Raw genomic sequence first — 17,642 nt, forward strand, 5'->3', positions numbered from 1 at the left:
GATCTTCACTGACACCTTCCAAATTGTGCTTCACATTGCAATCTTAACTTCAAGGAAGACCTTGAGCAAGTTGGGCTGGCCTTTATGCCCGTGATGTAGTCATGTGTGGGAGTTTTTCTCCTCTTTCTATTTTCTCCTGTGAATAGTTCTTGTACTATTTTGTTTTTCCCATCTTAGTGAAACACGCTCTGGCCTTTCTGGTAAATAACGTCAAGGACGAAGAATGTGCTCTTTTCTTGTTGTTTAATTATCACACACTCTCGCCACAAATTGTTGAACTCGAAAAGGGAAAATGATTGCAATATCAAGTTATTGTATTTAATGAAACCACAGAGTCATTTGCGGGCAGGCGCATTTTTAAATAAACAGAATCGGGGTAATTATTTTCCATACAACTTCTAAAGTTTCGTCCGCAACGTAAATAGAGATCTATTAATCATTTGGTATGGTACAATCCGCTACTTTGATACTCCCTCTATCCGAAAATACTTGTCCTAAAAATGGATAAAATAGATGTATCTATAACCAAAATAAGTCTAAATACAATCATTCCTAAGACAAATATTTTCGAATGAACGGAGTAGGTTTCAACTTTGTTGAACAGGATCATCGTGCGATCATACCGCCTACCATAAGAAGCTTGCTCGCAGCTAAAAAGTACTGAGTTCTACCAATCTTTTTACAAACAATGTATCTACACCATCAAAATTCCGACAAATCTCATTGACCGCACTATCAGATTCCAAAATTATCGGGAGCAGGGATCATTGCAACGTCAAATCCAGCCCTTCTCGACAAACTTCTAGTTCACCATAATAAGTACATACCTAGCCTCTGCATAATTAGGATGCACACAGCCAACATAAAGCACACACACAAATGATCACATCAGCAAATAGCAAAATCACACAAGAGCAAAACTATGCCAAGACGGATGGAGAAAAGAAAAACGAAGCAATGAAAACAAACCATTGAACCCCTTGGCTGAGCCGTTTGCGAGCAACAACATCTGATCCGATCAACAATTTTTATGTTCGAATAGGCATTCACGCTAGGTGCTCATTTGATCAACAAATTCTTGCAAAATTAGCTTTCCTATTCACTTATACACAATGCACTCCTAGGTCCTAACACGTTACTGAAGTTGAACTAGGAGCACAACATTCGTTTCTTCCGACAACATGCATGTATAGGTCATTGCAATGATCCATAAAGAAGAAAACTCAAACTAATAACAGCTCTTATTCTTGCAATAACCTCGCTGCGAGCACTTGCTTCTGTCTGGATCAGACAAAATTTTCCATGATTAGAGCGAGATTGTTGAACGACGAGACCGGAGATGATCGATGATGCATTGGGAAAATGGCCAATAAGAGTAGCTAGAATTTGATCACCCATGTTTGGCCGGCAACATCGTGACGGCGCCCATGAACTCCTCGTCGGCGACGAGCCTCTCCATCGCGTCAGGCGCGATGCACACCTCCAGCGATATGCTCCCTCCCCGCTCTGGCCCCTGGTACACCGTCGCCTTCCCGTCCATCTTGCCCTCGCGGCCGCTACGCACGGCGGCCGGCTTCCCCCACCCAAAGTCGTTCCCAAACATGTCAAACCACGGCGAGCTCCCGGTGATCAGCGCCGCGCCTCCGGACATAAGGCTCCCAAAGTACCGGAACTGCGGCTCCCTGGCCCAGCTCTCCAGCCACTCCCTCATGGCCTCCTCGTCGAACGACGCGATGGCGCGGTTCAGCTGCCACGCCGTCCAGCCCAGCCCCTTGCCCAGTACCTCGCCGACCGTGCAGCTCGCCTTCGCGGGCACTAGCGCGTTGCCCATGTATCCCGGCGGTATGCCGCTCACGCGCCCTCTGCATCCGACGGCCAGGGTGTAGGACGTCTCCTGCCCCGGCGGGAGGCGCCGCGCTCGGGACACCGCCCGCCATAGGTGCGCGAGCAGGGCCTGAAGGGAGGAGATGGTGGCGGTGGCCGTGCCGGCCATCTCGTCGTTCGCCCTCGCCTTGAGCTCCCTGACGTTCGCGGCGGAGAAGGTGAAGAAACACTCTTGCATAATCGGGGGATCGAACCTCCGGACGACGTGTTGCAGCTTGCTGAAAGGCAGGGGGATCGGCACGGGGCTGGCATCAGTGAACCACCTCCGGTGCACCCGCGCGGAGATCTCGCCTAGGTCGCTGGTTGGTCTTCCTCCCCGGTTGATCTCCGACCAAGCGTTCAAGAACTCCCAAAAGACGAAGCCGTCGCCGACGGAGTGGTTCAGCGACACGCCGATGAAGATGCCGTCGGCGAGCTCGGTGACCTGCGCCGATAGCACGGGGAGCGAATCGACGGCCGCGTCTGCGCCAAGCACCCCGTTCAACGGGAACAAGGCCCGGACTATCGACGACGGGGTGTACACCGAGCCGGCGATGTCCACGACGGCGACGCCGGGCGCCGTCGCGTGGACGAGCTCGGCGCCCTCCCCGGTGCAGCGCAGCCTGACGTTGACGGTCCCGTCGCCCCGCTCCTCGACGGCGAGACGGCCGGCCAAGTGGTAGTACCTGCCCAGGGCGCGCGCCAGGGACGACGCGAGGGTGCCGACGAAGCGGTCGCCGCCGGCGGGAGGCGCGGGCAGGAGGAGGCCCTTCTGGATGTAGTCGACGCTGATCAAGCGGAGGTCCCACGGCGTGAGGTGGATGTCCTCCGGCGGCGGCGCGTCGCCGATCGACGGCCGGACCAGTCGCCGGGACACGGTCCGGACGGCGCCAGCGGCGCCTCCTGCTTCTTCCATGTCCATGCTCGTTCACTGGATCTGCTGAATTGCTGATGCGACACCCGATGGACCATCCAACATGCTTTCTGGTCCTGTAGTTATATGTACTCCCTCAGTAAGTTTCGCGGCCAAAAAAATCCCTCTGAAATTATATTTCTTTACAGAGGAAGTACTTTTTTTTAAGTCCAGTCATATGCAAATACTCGAATCACAAAGCTAGAAATAGTGACGTGCCATCCATGTGGACCGCTCTCTCGGCATCTCCAACGCGGATCACCGAATTTTCACCCGCGAATGTTCCACCGACAATCCGCAGATCATCCAATCATGTTTCTCAAATTTGCTAAAAGTGTCCAGATAGTCCGGTCCAAATATTTGAGAATATTTTGGTGTCCGCGTTGGAGATGCCCCATCCCCCAGGCCCCCTGCCTCCTTGGGCATATAACTGGAAGAGTCGTAACACAATGATCATCCATTTGCCGCATCGCTATCGACATGCCTATTTGACTTTGCTACTCCTTTTGCTCCATCTGCAAATTCATCTTTAAAGGTCAAATTTTTCAGTATCATTGTAAACTAAATGATACTACTGTGAACATATTCATTCGCTATCGACAAGTTTTCACAGTGGGATAAAATTGTCCATCCGTTGATCACCAACCAGCGACTTTCACTAAGTGGGATAAAATTATTCATCTTGTGGACAAATTTTCTAGTAATACTTCTGTTAAATGGGGTAAAATCTAGTACGACTTTCACTAAGTGGGATAATCCAGGATCACCTGATAGAACACTAAATGCGCATACTCCTTCACTGGATCTGCGGATGGACATTTCATGGACATCCAACATGCTTTCTTGTCATATGTAGTCGTACGCAATACTCGAAATTCATCAATAGATCTAGAGTACGGTTGTAATTGAATTCAACCTGACATATTGCCTCCGTTTCCAACTCGAATCGCCTAGAAAATCAAGCACATGATGTTAGAATTAATGTTGTCCTGTAGTCATATGCAGTCAGTTCAGAGCTGCATCCGTGTAGTCGACATGACGAGGCTTACTAAATCAGGAGAAACATGTTGATGGGTACAGGACACGATTGTAGAAATAGGATTGCTGTACTGAAACTTGCTAGCTGTGGTTGTAGGCTGTAGCTAACCCATCGGTTAATTTGTAGCAAATGTTGTCAAGAAAGTATTGTATGCTATCTTGAGCTTGTGGAGAGGAGCAAAATCCAAATTCACGAGGGCGAATTGCAAGCATGTGACACGATGTAAGCCATCAAGTTCATTAGGGCGCCTTCGATGCGGACCCTCAACCTGTCCCATCCGTCTGGATCGCGCGGTCCAGACGTGTTTTGCTGTGCAATGCGGTATTGTACTTGTCCACTCAACGGTCCAGGCGTCATTTTTCACGTAAATCGGAAGCAAACCCATGATGGGGGCTTTGTGGGTGTTCAAATCTTCTATGCCATCCATTATCCATAGAGGATACACACAACATGTAATATTTTGTCTGTAACATCTTTTAAATGTGTGTGGTTAGGTCTGACTTGACTGAGATTTAATCAATTCTAGGTCAAATTACATAGTATATAAGAAGAAAAAAGAAAAGCTAAAAAGAAAATTTTGCTCGAATCTTCACGCAAGAGCAAACGAATATAGCATCGACTGAGACATAAACAACACCTTAGGAAGATAGAGTCATAGAGCGATTTGGTCAATAGTAGATGAGGAGGTTGATTTGATAGGGCATCTCCAACGGTTTCCCAATACGGCACTACTAGGCGCCGGTTGGCTGACCCGTTTTTGCTCCGGTCGACCGGCCCGGTTGCCGCGCAACCGTTGATTTGGAGCGAGCATGACCATTTGATTTCTTGTCACGCGCCGTTTTTCTAGCTTAAGTTCGTGAAAAAAAAACTCTGCGCTGAGATGTTGTGCACATCTCGCCCATCATGCTGCACCCAACTCCAGCGGTAGCAATAACAGCTAGCGGCCACAGCCACTAGCCGCATCTCGCCCATCTCCCCATGTTCCTCGTCGCTGGCCGGCACACCTGCGTCGCCCCGTCTCTCGACCGGCCGGCCAAGTCGCAGTTGCATCGAAGCCGGTTGTAGCAAATTCGTCGCTCCTGGCCTGCTCGTCGCAGCCTTAATCGGAGCACTACCACGGACCGTCAAAGCTTCCTGTGTCGTTGGTTGCAGCACTAGGTCACACCGGTTCCAGCATTTATCAACGCAACGTCCGCCCCGCCGCAACACTACTGTGGGTCGTTGCAGCTCTCGGGGACATCGCTTCCAGTAAATCATCTTGCTGGTTCCGACATTATTGCCGCGCCCCTGCCCCCGTTAAAGCACCACCACATGCCTGTTGTAGCTCATAGAAACGTTGGTTCCAGCAAATCAAGGAGCTGTCTCCAGTATTGCCGTCGTGCTACCGCACCCCATTGCAACACCGCTGCAAATAGTTGTAGCTCTGAGGAACAATGGTTCCAACAGCTAGTTGTAGCAAAAAACGCAGTGTTGTTCTAATATTGGTCGTGTCTTGGTATTCTTTCTAGCACTGTCGACTCATGGTTCCAGCAAATCGCATCACTAGTTCCAGCAAAACGCACTGGTGATTGTAGCATCAGGCAGTCGCGTGCTCGTGCACGGGTGCCGGTCATAGCAGCGCCGTGACCGTTGCAGCAGAAAAACAAAAACCCCATCCTGGATGTCGTCGTAGTAGAAGCAACAACCCTATCATGGGCGTCTCCCCGGCTGCACAAACACCTCAACAGTAGGAGCACATAGTCCCATCGTCGGCGTCCAACTGCACCACTTTGATGCCGGGAGCAGAGGAGGAAGAAAAAGGCAAGGAGAGAATTAGAGCACGAGGGCGAGTAGCGGATTTGATTCAGGGTGTGATGTTCGACTTGACGACGCAAAGGCTAAAGCAGCAGGGGAGAGAGAGAGGAAGGTGGGAGATACGGTCGCGTGTTGAAGACGAGGGGAGGGATGGGGATTGATATGTCTCTGTCGTATCTACTTTTCCAAACACTTTTGCTCTTGTTTTGGACTCTAATTTGCATGATTTGAATGAAACTAACCCTGACTAATGCTGTTTTCAGCAGAATTGCCATGGTGTTGTTTTTGTGCAGAAATCAAAGTTCTCCAAATGAGCTGAAACTTTTTGGAGATTTTTATGGAATTAATAAGAAATATTGGAGCAAAGAACCACCGGAGAGGGGCACCATGGTGCACACACAACACCTGGGTGCCCCCTGGGGCGCGCTCTGGTGTTGTGTGGGCCCCTGGTGGCCCATATTACCCTAATTCCAATCGCATAAATTCACTTTCGTGGAGAAGAAATAAGAGAGGAAGAACTATCGTGTTTCACGAGACGGAGCCACCGCCACCTCCTGTTCTTCTTCGGGAGCTCAGATCTGGAGTCCGTTTGGGGCTCCGGAGAGGGGAATCTTCGATCTTCATCATCACCAACCTCTCTTCATCACCAATTCCATGATGCTCCTCATCGGGAGTGAGTAATTTCTTCATAGGCTCGCTGGTCGGTGTAGGGGTTGGATGAGATTGATCATGTAATCGAGTTAGTTTTGTTAGGGCTTGATCCCTAGTATCCACTATGTTCTGAGATTGATGTTTGATACATCCATTTTGCATCATGTTTTCTTACTGTTATTTATGATGTTTTTATGCATAATAATGCTTTTGGAGTAATTCTAATGACTTTTCTCTCATAATTTGCAAGGCACACACCAAGAGGGAGAATTCTGGCAGCTGGAAATCCGGACCTGAAAAAGCTACGTCAGGCTACCTATTCTGCACAACTCCAAACAAACTGAAACTTCACGGAGAATTTTGATGGAATATTTGATGAATATTGGAGCACATAAGTACCACAGGAGGCCCACCAGGTGGGCACAACCCACTTGGGCGCGCCAGGGAGCCCAGGCGCACCCTGGTGGGCTGTGCTCACCCAGGCCCACCTCCGGTGCCCATCTTCTGGTATATAAGTCTGACCTAGAAAAAAATAAAGAGAGGACTTTAGGGAGGGAGCGTCGCCGTCTCGAGGAGAAACTTGGGCAGGAGCACTTTTGCCCTCCGGCGGAGCGATTCCACCGGGGGAACTTCCCTCTCGGAGGGGGAAATCATCGTCATCATCATCACCAACAACTCTCCCATCTTGGGGAGGGCTATCTCATCAACATATTCAACAACACCATCTCATCTCAAACCTAGTTCATCTCTTGTGTTCAATCTTGTTACCGGAACTATAAATTGGTGTTTGTGGGTGACTAGTAGTGTTGATTACACCATGCAGTTGTTTACCATATGGTTTATTTGGTGGAAGATTATATGTTCAGATCCAATATGCTATTTAATACCCCTATGATCTTGATCATGATTATCATTTGTGAGTAGTTACTTTTGTTCTTGTGGTCACGGGAGAAATCATGTTGCAAGTAATCATGTGAACTTGATGTGTGTTCGATATTTTGATAGTATGTATGTTGTGATTCCCTTAGTTGTGTCATGTAAACGTCGACTACATGACACTTCACCATATTTGGGCCTAAGGGAATGCATTGTGGAGTAGTAATTAGATGATGGGTTGCGAGAGTGACAAAAGCTTAAACCCCAGTTTATGCGCTATTCCGACAATGATAGTGCAACTTATTTGTGGCACTGCCGTTTAGGTCATATCGGTGTAAAGCGCATGAAGAAACTCCATACTGATGGACTTTTGGAACCACTTGATTATGAATCACTTGGTACTTGCGAACCGTGCCTCATAGGCAAGATGACTAAAACACCGTTCTCCGGTACTATGGAGAGAGCAACAGATTTGTTGGAAATCATACATACAGATGTATGTGGTCCGATGAATATTGAGGCTTGTGGCGGATATCGTTATTTTCTCACCTTCACAGATGACTTAAGCAGATATGGGTATATCTACTTAATGAAACACAAGTCTGAAACATTTGAAAAGTTCAAAGAATTTCAGAGTGAAGTTGAAAATCATCATAACAAGAAAATAAAGTTTCTACGATCTGATCGTGGAGGTGAATATTTGAGTTACGAGTTTGGTGTACATTTGAAACAATGCGGAATAGTTTCGCAACTCACGCCACCTGGAACACCACAGCGTAATGGTGTGTCTGAACGTCGTAATCGTACTTTACTAGATATGGTGCGATCTATGATGTCTCTTACTGATTTACCGCTATCATTTTGGGGTTATGCTTTAGAGACGGCCGCATTCACGTTAAATAGGGCACCATCAAAATCCGTTGAGACGACGCCTTATGAACTATGGCTTGGCAAGAAACCAAAGTTGTCGTTTCTGAAGTTTGGGGCTGCGATGCTTATGTGAAAAAGCTTCAACCTGATAAGCTCGAACCCAAATCAGAGAAATGTGTCTTCATAGGATACCCAAAGGAGACTGTTGGGTACACCTTCTATCACAAATCCGAAGGCAAGACATTCGTTGCTAAGAATGGATCCTTTCTAGAGAAGGAGTTTCTCTCGAAAGAAGTGAGTGGGAGGAAAGTAGAACTTGATGAGGTAACTGTACCTGCTCCCTTATTGGAAAGTAGTACATCACAGAAACCTGTTTCTGTGACACCTACACCAATTAGTGAGGAAGATAATGATAATGATCATGAAACTTCAGGACAAGATACTACTGAACCTCGTAGATCAACCAGAGCGAGATCCGCGCCAGAGTTGTACGGTAATCCTATTCTGGAAATCATGCTGCTAGATCATGATGAACCTATGAACTATGAAGAAGCGATGGTGAGCCCAGATTCCGCAAAATGGCTTGAAGCCATGAAAACTGAGATGGGATCCATGTATGATAACAAAGTATGGACTTTGGTTGACTTGCCCAATGATCGGCAAGTAATTGAGAGTAAATGGATCTTCAAGAAGAAGACTGACGCTGACGGTAATATCACTGTCTACAAAGCTCGACTTGTCGCAAAAGGTTTTCGACAAGTTCAAGGGATTGACTACGATGAGACCTTCTCACCCGTAGCGATGCTTAAGTCTGTCCGAATCATGTTAGCAATTGCCGCATTTTATGATTATGAAATTTGGCAGATGGATGTCAAAACTGCATTCCTGAATGGATTTCTGGAAGAAGAGTTGTATATGATGCAACCGGAAGGTTTTGTCGATCCAAAGGGAACTAACAAAGTGTGCAAGCTCCAGCGATCCATTTATGGACTGGTGCAAGCCTCTCGGAGTTGGAATAAACGCTTTGATAGTGTGATCAAAGCATTTGGTTTTATACAGACTTTCGGAGAAGCCTGTATTTACAAGAAAGTGAGTGGGAGCTCTGTAGCATTTCTGATATTATATGTGGATGACATATTACTGATTGGAAATGATATACAATTTCTGAATAGCATAAAGGGATACTTGAATAAGAGTTTTTCAATGAAAGACGTCGGTGAAGTTGCTTACATATTAGGCATTAAGATCTATAGAGACAGATCGAAATGCTTAATTGGACTTTCACAAAGCACTTACCTTGACAAAGTTTAGAAGAAGTTCAAAATGGATCAGGCTAAGAAAGGGTTCTTGCCTGTGTTACAAGGTGTGAAATTGAGTAAGACTCAATGCCCGACCACTGCAGAAGATAGAGAGAAAATGAAAGATGTTCCCTATGCTCTAGCCATAGGCTCTATCATGTATGCAATGCTATGTACCAGACCTGATGTGTGTCTTGCTATAAGTCTAGCAGGGAGGTACCAAAGTAATCCAGGAGTGGATCACTGGACAGCGATCAAGAACATCCTGAAGTACCTGAAAAGGACTAAGGATATGTTTCTCGTATATGGAGGTGACAAAGAGCTCATCGTAAACGGTTACGTTGATGCAAGCTTTGACACTGATCCGGACGATTCTAAATCGCAAACCGGATACGTGTTTACATTAAACGGTGGAGCTGTCAGTTGGTGCAGTTCTAAACAAAGCGTTGTGGCGGGATCTACATGTGAAGCGGAGTACATAGCTGCTTCGGAAGCAGCAACCAAAGGAGTCTGGATGAAGGAGTTCATATCCGATCTAGGTGTCATACCTAGTGCATCGGGTCCAATGAAAATCTTTTGTGACAATACTGGTGCAATTGCCTTGGCAAAGGAATCCAGATTTCACAAGAGAACCAAGCACATCAAGAGACGCTTCAATTCCATCCGGGATCTAGTCCAGGTGGGAGACATAGAGATTTGCAAGATACATACGGATCTGAATGTTGCAGACCCATTGACTAAGCCTCTTCCACGAGCAAAACATGATCAGCACCAAGGCTCCATGGGTGTTAGAATCATTACTGTGTAATCTAGATTATTGACTCTAGTGCAAGTGGGAGACTAAAGGAAATATGCCCTAGAGGCAATAATAAAGTTATTATTTATTTCCTTATATCATGATAAATGTTTATTATTAATGCTAGAATTGTATTAACCGGAAACATAATACATGTGTGAATACATAGACAAACAGAGTGTCACTAGTATGCCTCTACTTGACTAGCTCGTTAATCAAAGATGGTTATGTTTCCTAACCATGAACAAAGAGTTGTTATTTGATTAATGAGATCACATCATTAGATGAATGATCTGATTGACATGACCCATTCCATTAGCTTAGCACCCGATCGTTTAGTATGTTGCTATTGCTTTCTTCATGACTTATACATGTTCCTATGACTATCAGATTATGCAACTCCCGTTTACCGGAGGAACACTTTGTGTGCTACCAAACGTCACAACGTAACTAGGTGATTATAAAGGTGCTCTACAGGTGTCTCCAAAGGTACATGTTGGGTTGGCGTATTTCGAGATTAGGATTTGTCACTCCGATTGTCGGAGAGGTATCTCTAGGCTCTCTCGGTAGTGCACATCACATAAGCCTTGCAAGCATTGCAACTAATAAGTTAGTTGTGAGATGATGTATTACGGAACGAGTAAAGAGACTTGCCGGTAACGAGATTGAACTAGGTATTGGATACCGACGATCAAATCTCGGGCAAGTAACATACCGATGACAAAGGGAACAACGTATGTTGTTATGCGGTCTGACCGATAAAGATCTTCGTAGAATATGTACGAGCCAATATGGGAATCCAGGTCCCGCTATTGGTTATTGACCGGAGATTTGTCTCAGTCATGTCTACATTGTTCTCGAACCGTCGGGTCCGCACGCTTAATGTTACGATGACAGTTATTATGAGTTTATGCATTTTGATGTACCGAAGGTTGTTCGGAGTCCCGGATGTGATCACGGACATGACGAGGAGTCTCGAAATGGTCGAGACATAAAGATTGATATATTGGATGACTATATTCGGACACCGGAAGCGTTCCGGGGAAGTTTCGGATAAAACCGGAGCACCGGGGGGTTACCGGAACCCCCCGGGGGGTTAATAGGCCTTATGGGCCTAATGTGGAGAAGAGGAAGGGGCTGCCAGGGCAGGGCGCGCGCCCCCTCTCCCCCTAGTCCGAATTGGACAAGGAGGGAGGGGCGGCGCCCCCCCTTTCCTTCTCTCCCTCCACCTCTCCTAGTTGGACAAGGAACGGGAGGGGAGTCCTACTCCCGGTAGGAGTAGGACTCCTCCTGCGCGCCTCCTCTAGGCCGGCCTCACCCCCCCCTTGGATCCATTATATACGGAGGCAAGGGGGCACCCTAGGACACACAAGTTGATCCTCGTGATCGTTCCTTAGCCGTGTGCGGTGCCCCCTTCCACCATATTCCACCTCGGTCATATTGTTGCAGTGCTTAGGCGAAGCCCTGCGCCGGTAGAACATCTTCATCGTCACCACGCCGTTGTGCTGACGGAACTCATCCCCGAAGCTTTGCTGGATCGGAGCCCGGGGAGCGTCATCGAGCTGTGCGTGTGCTAAGAACTCGGAGGTGCCGGAGTAACGGTGCTTGGATCGGTCGGATTGGGAAGACGTACGACTACTTCCTCTATGTTGTGTTAATGCTTCCGTTGTCGATCTACAAGGGTACGTAGATCACACTCTCCCCTCTTGTTGCTATGCATCACCATGATCTTGCGTGTGTGTAGGAATTTTTTTGAAATTACTACGTTCCCCAACAGTGTTGTGATATCTTCCCGTGAGTCCCTGATCTTGATCGTACACGTTTGCGTGCATGATTATTGTACGATTGAATCGGGGGCGTCACAAGTTGGTATCAGAGCCGACTGCCTGTAGGAATCCCCCTTTCCAACTCCTTGGCCGAAGTCGAGTCTAGTCATTGAAAAACTTTTACTAACATGGCTGTGCGGCTTACGGACCCACGTCCCCATTGGGTAATATTAGGATCTTTTACTCCTCGTCTATACTCTGGGGCTCTGATCTCTCTTCTATTCGGGTTAAATGAATTTTGCTAACTCTAACATTAGGATCTCGTGATCACTTCCACCCGGAGAGCCCCGTGTTACCGATGACCGTCTGCTTCACCAGAAGATTCCGAAGATACTCTTCCATATTCTCTCGAGACTTTGTGCCCACCGCTTTTGCTATTCCCGACCATCGATAAACCCTTATGGATAACTACATACACTTGTCATCCATAGCTTCACTTCCAATTGTTCTTGTTATTACAAGATACCCTGCAATACTTCGAATATTCCAAGAATACTTTGTGCCTACTGCCTTGCAGTTACTAGCCAAATAAATACCCCTACGGATAATTCGTCGCACTTGTCGAGTATCCGCTCATCCCTAGCCGTTCATGTGTTTCACATAAGTCCTCGAAATACCATTCGATTTTCTGAAAATCCTCAGCATCCCATTGCTCTTGATTTCCTTGCCTTCCTGTATTATGGTTAATTCCATACTTCTAGTAATCTCCGTTGACATCCTCTGTCACTATCATTTCGAGTCACTTGATTCGATATGTTGCAAATGCTCGCAATCCTCAATCAGATCCTAGAATTCATCCTTCCGGCTCAGACGTCATTTTGAACATGAGCTGGTCCTCGACCAATCAAGTTGTCGTCGAATGTACCCCTAAGTCTATTCAACTTACCCATTCTTAATCAGAGCATTTGCTTCTGATCCCTTGGTGAGAAATCATAATTCCTTTACATTTGAGCTTTGAATTAGTCAGGTGTTCCTATAATCCGATCTCCTTGCATTCTTTCTTCTTCTGGTTGAGTACCGATGCTCACATCAAATCCCTTAGGGAACGCCAGGTCCTTTGTTGAATTTTGTCTGACACCGTCCTTCATATTCAATAACCTTGTGAGCCTTTCCTAGGATACATAATGCCTTTGCAAAATTGTATCCTCTACTTTCTCAACCATGCTCTGCTTTCGAGCTAGTGATAATTACTCTCGAAGCTTATGGTATATGATCCTAAGATGCCCCGATGGGTTGAACCTATGCCTTCCCCAAACTGTATGAACCCGAAAGTTTTTGCCAGTCATACTCTTCTGTTGTTTCGCCAGATAAAATTTCTACACTACAGCTTCATCAAAAGCGAGAAGTAAAATGAAAGGTTATGCATTGAAGAAGTGGGAGTCGACCTTGAGCCTTTGCGTTCATGCCCATGGACCCGATGTGAAACTTATCATCGAAGCTTCTTGTAATGATAATAATCCCCCTGTTATAGGTTCGTCATGTATCTATGTTTGGTCCTTTGCGATCGTGGTTCCTACCATATTGTTCTTCTTTGGTCACATTCTCGGACAAGTTGAAGTACTTGTCTTCTGCAGGACAATACACCTGTCCAACCTCTATTCTGCTCAACCTTCGAGTATACCCTATGGTACCTCGAGAATATCACGGAACTACATAACTTCTTATGAGTTCTTCATCAACTATTATTCTCGCCGATTCCAGTCCCCCTCGAGTTTTGAGTTATTAGTCACTCGAGAACACAGATAAGTGTATCGATTCCACACGCCGATTCAATACCCTAAGTAATTTTCGTTGCTTATGAGTTTAATAATCCTTCAAGTCATTCCTAGCCTGATTGGCTATATCCTTATTGTGCTAAATTTTAACTGTGCTACCTGGTCCTTATTCCCAGAGCACAACTTTCGATGATGAACTAAGCTTTCGTCAATTTCCTCATCTTATCGTTTCACCTCGAACAACAAACTTGACCCCGAGTTTGTGTAGTATCTGTGGCTCCAATAATCTTTTGCTATATCAGTCCTTTTGCTTGATGCAGTCGCTGATCAATTGCTTCTTCATGGATCCTCTCGACAAAAAATTGTCGTGATCATCATCGACATTTTGACTCCTTCCAGGATATCAATGGAATTCTTGATGATAAGTGCCATCCTCGTTCCTTGGTAATTTGAGTTACCATCGACAACATCCTTACCTTCCTTTCATCACAAACTTGATCATGTTATGGAGCTCCTTGCTAACCAGCTTATGTTATGTCCTACCTTGAAGTAATACCATCTTATATATCAAGAATGTTGTGAGAATTTCACCACCTCTTAAGAATTCTTGGTATAGTGATACTTCTCACCATCACCATTCTTTCCTGGTCCTCGTGTTGATTCCAACCAGGGTACCAACAAGTGAACGGTGCTGTTTGGATTCTGCACTTCTAGCAACCCTATTGCTTTGGAGTTAATGGTCGATAGTTCATTCTTAGACTATTGGTTATCGAATCAACATTATAACATTGATCATGCTACCTAAGCCCTTATTTTGGGTGCACTTTTCAACCGATGTTTAACTATGTATGTTTTCCTCGAGCATACCTCATTATATCAGTTGATCTGACAAGTGTGACCTCCTTGTTCACATAATTATGGAAATCCATCTTTGGTTAATCTCGATGAATTGTCGCTGACTCCATCAACTAGATCATCATTTTCTCCTTGGTTAATGATGAACTTTTGTTTTGGAACTCGCTTCCATAGTTTATTTCCCGAGAATCTTCGATGTCTTCTCATCAATTTGTGTCGCACCTTTTCTCCTCGATCATCATGAGTTTGAGGTATCCTGACACCAATCCGATCTGAGTCTCGGTCAGATATGATGGTTGGAACACATTTCCAAGAGTTATAACAATGGTCTTTATGTGACCCGGTAAGGTGATGTCGTGCCTAGCACACCTGGCCGGAGGCCCTATTGTTATAGTTTCCTTTTTCAGCAAAGGCTATCCATTCTTCCATGAGGAAACTATAAGACTTATTCTACAAGTTGTTCCTGATGAATCCTTTGTGTTTCCAAAGTCTGATCTTCACCTGATGACCATGTCAATGCTATCTCGAAGCATGTCTGTGGTACTCCATTCATCAACAAGAGCGTTGAAAGCACAATGCTAGATTTTCTTTATCAATTATCCAAACACCATTGTATGGGTAATGTCATGAAATTTCTCTCCCCTTTCCTAAAGGGTTTTCTATGTTATATCCTGTCATGGATATCATTCTGCCTGTCCTTGGGAAGGATATACCCCTGAATTATGTGTTTAAACACACTTTTCTTTCCATTGTTCTGATTAAATTTTGATATACACTTTTCCCTTTCCATTGGTTTGTTTAAACCCTTTCTATGATCTATATGATATAAGCAGTAATAATTCCCTGCTTGTGCAAACACCTCGGTGTACAACTCTGTCAGTAAGACCGTGTTACTATTGTTGATGACATTCCGGTAACCACCGATGGACGAGAACTTTGCCTATTGGTCCGCCTCGTTTCAACGAGCAGGAAAAAGGTTCTCTTCGTCCCTCGCCCTTGGTATCGACGTTGTTGCTGACATATAACTGACAGGCTACCCGCTGACATGCCTTGCTATCATGACCGTGCAAGATGTCACCGCCCTTCCTACTTTAACCCACATGGTGGGCCCATAACCCATAGGTCCCAGGATCGAAACCTGACTCTCCTATAAACCCCCTATTGCCAAGGTTGTTCCTCGCGCGTGGCCTCATAAGTAATTCACGAGCCACCTTCCGAGAGATCATCAATTCTATTATCATACGCAATACTTATTACCATTGCTCTGAACCCCTTTCACACTTTGTTTCAGGCAACGAACGATTGCCTATGTGCTTGAAACTTCTATTTTGCACCTTCTTACTTTGCTCTCGATATTTTCTTAAGTTTCAATTCGAGAGTTACTATCCGCCACCCTCCCTGATGTTCTCTACCAGATACGCGACCTTGTAGAGGTCAGTTCTTCCGAAGATACCCCTTATCATTTTTCATAAGTACGATGAGACTCCTGAAGAAAGGATGAAGACTTCATCATGATGACCTAAAGCAGGGAAATGAAGACATCAACAAGAGGGTTCAACTTTTTCGAGAAGGGCAACCAAGACCGAGATGACCCGTTAGAATTTCGTAACCAAAATTTTCCCCTTACTCTACCTCTTAAATCTCGGGACGAGATTTCTTGTAGTGGAGGAGATTTGTAACACCCCGATATTAAGATACAGTAACCTGACCCTAATGTGCCATGTCATCGCAGTTAATTTCCTAAAACTTCACTTTGATCCAAACCGAATTCAAATTCAAATTTAAAATAAAGTCAAATTCTTATTTCTTTGAACTATCAAATAAAAATTTTCGATGGTTTGCAAATATTCACTAACCAATTTTCATGTGAGGATTAACATTTTTAAAAAACTTAAAATGCCCCTAAGCCATTTAAAACTAGCCCAACAACAATTAAATGGAACTTTTAGGTTTAAATAAATATGCAAACTTTTCAAAATAAATTGAAACTCTGTGCGCTAGCTTAAATCTTTGCCTAATAATTCTGGACCAAATTTCATAATCAGATAATTTAAATTAGTATAGGAGTAAAATGTAAAACAATAAAGAAACTAGAAGACTGAAAATATAAAAGAAAAATGACAAACTCCCCTTGGCCGCCTCGGCCTAGCTGGCCACCGAACTGGCCGGCCCACCCCGTCGCCAGGCCCAGCTCAACTCCCCCCATAACCTAGCCCGCAGCCACCCTCGCTCCTGAATCCCCCCCACTCCCTCTCGTCCTCCTGTGCGCCGCCACCCACAGTGGGAGGCAAGAGCCCCGACCTCCTCCGTCCCAGTGACCAGGTCCGCCCGGCCTCCGCCGCCCCTTCCCGTTCCCGGACGGATCCGGCTGCATCCACATCGTCCCCGACGCCCTGTCCCTCGCCTCAACGGGCACGACGCCATCGCCACTGTCCTCTCGGTCGCCGAACCTCCCTCGACCTCGTCGCCTCCTCCGTCGCGTAGTCCTTGACCTCCACCCCGCGCCCACTACCCCGTGCCCTACACCCCCTCGTGAGGCCCACCTCCTTCTCCTCTGCCTTGCTCCTGCCGCGCATCGGGCGCGCTCACACTCGCGGCCTCGTCGCACGCTCGCGCCTCGCTCACCCCGCTCTGCGCCTCGTGCGCCCCCGTGCAGCTCTTCCCACTTCCCGCACAGCCGCGCGCTTGTTGCCTTGTAGGTCCGCTCCTGCTCAGTCTCCGCCACGGCCACGTCGCACCTCGCGCCCGCCTACGCCGCGCTGGCGCCTCCTGTACCCGTGCGCCGTGCTGCCTCATCCCTGCTGTGCTGGTAGGCCGCGCGCGTGCCCTGCGGCCTCCCCGCGCCGTGCTCCTCTGCCACCGTGCTCAGCCTGCTGCTGTGGCCTCGGGCACGAGCGCCCGCCCCGTTAACCGCTGCCCAAACCCGCTAAGGCCCTCTGGGCCACAGACACATGGGACCCCCCCCCCAGAATGTTTTTGTTAAAAGAAAAGGAATTTAAAATAATAATAATAAATAAAAATAAATAAATATTACTTAATTAATTAAGTAACTAATTAACTTAATTAATCCTGTTGAGATTAACCTAATCACTAGCTGAACTAATTAAACCTGTTTAGTTAGTCTTGGGCTATGACAGTGGGACCTG

General features: G+C 46.4%; 1 protein-coding gene across 1 annotated transcript; it reads right to left on the bottom strand.

The window, feature by feature from the left end:
• Window positions 1-1,010: 1,010 nt before the first annotated feature.
• LOC119282597 (uncharacterized acetyltransferase At3g50280-like) lies at window positions 1,011-2,827 on the bottom strand. The gene has a single exon (XM_037562772.1). The coding sequence runs from the start codon at window positions 2,783-2,785 to the stop codon at window positions 1,391-1,393; it is 1,395 nt and encodes a 464-aa protein (XP_037418669.1). The 5' UTR covers window positions 2,786-2,827; the 3' UTR covers window positions 1,011-1,390.
• Window positions 2,828-17,642: the final 14,815 nt, after the last annotated feature.

Source organism: Triticum dicoccoides, chromosome 1A (genome assembly GCF_002162155.2).
Source record: "Triticum dicoccoides isolate Atlit2015 ecotype Zavitan chromosome 1A, WEW_v2.0, whole genome shotgun sequence".
Classification (NCBI taxonomy): domain Eukaryota; kingdom Viridiplantae; phylum Streptophyta; class Magnoliopsida; order Poales; family Poaceae; genus Triticum; species Triticum dicoccoides.

Excerpts from the sequence above, each read along its gene's own strand:
- LOC119282597 (XM_037562772.1), bottom strand. The coding sequence starts at position 2,785 with ATGGACATGGAAGAAGCAGGAGGCGCCGCTGGCGCCGTCCGGACCGTG.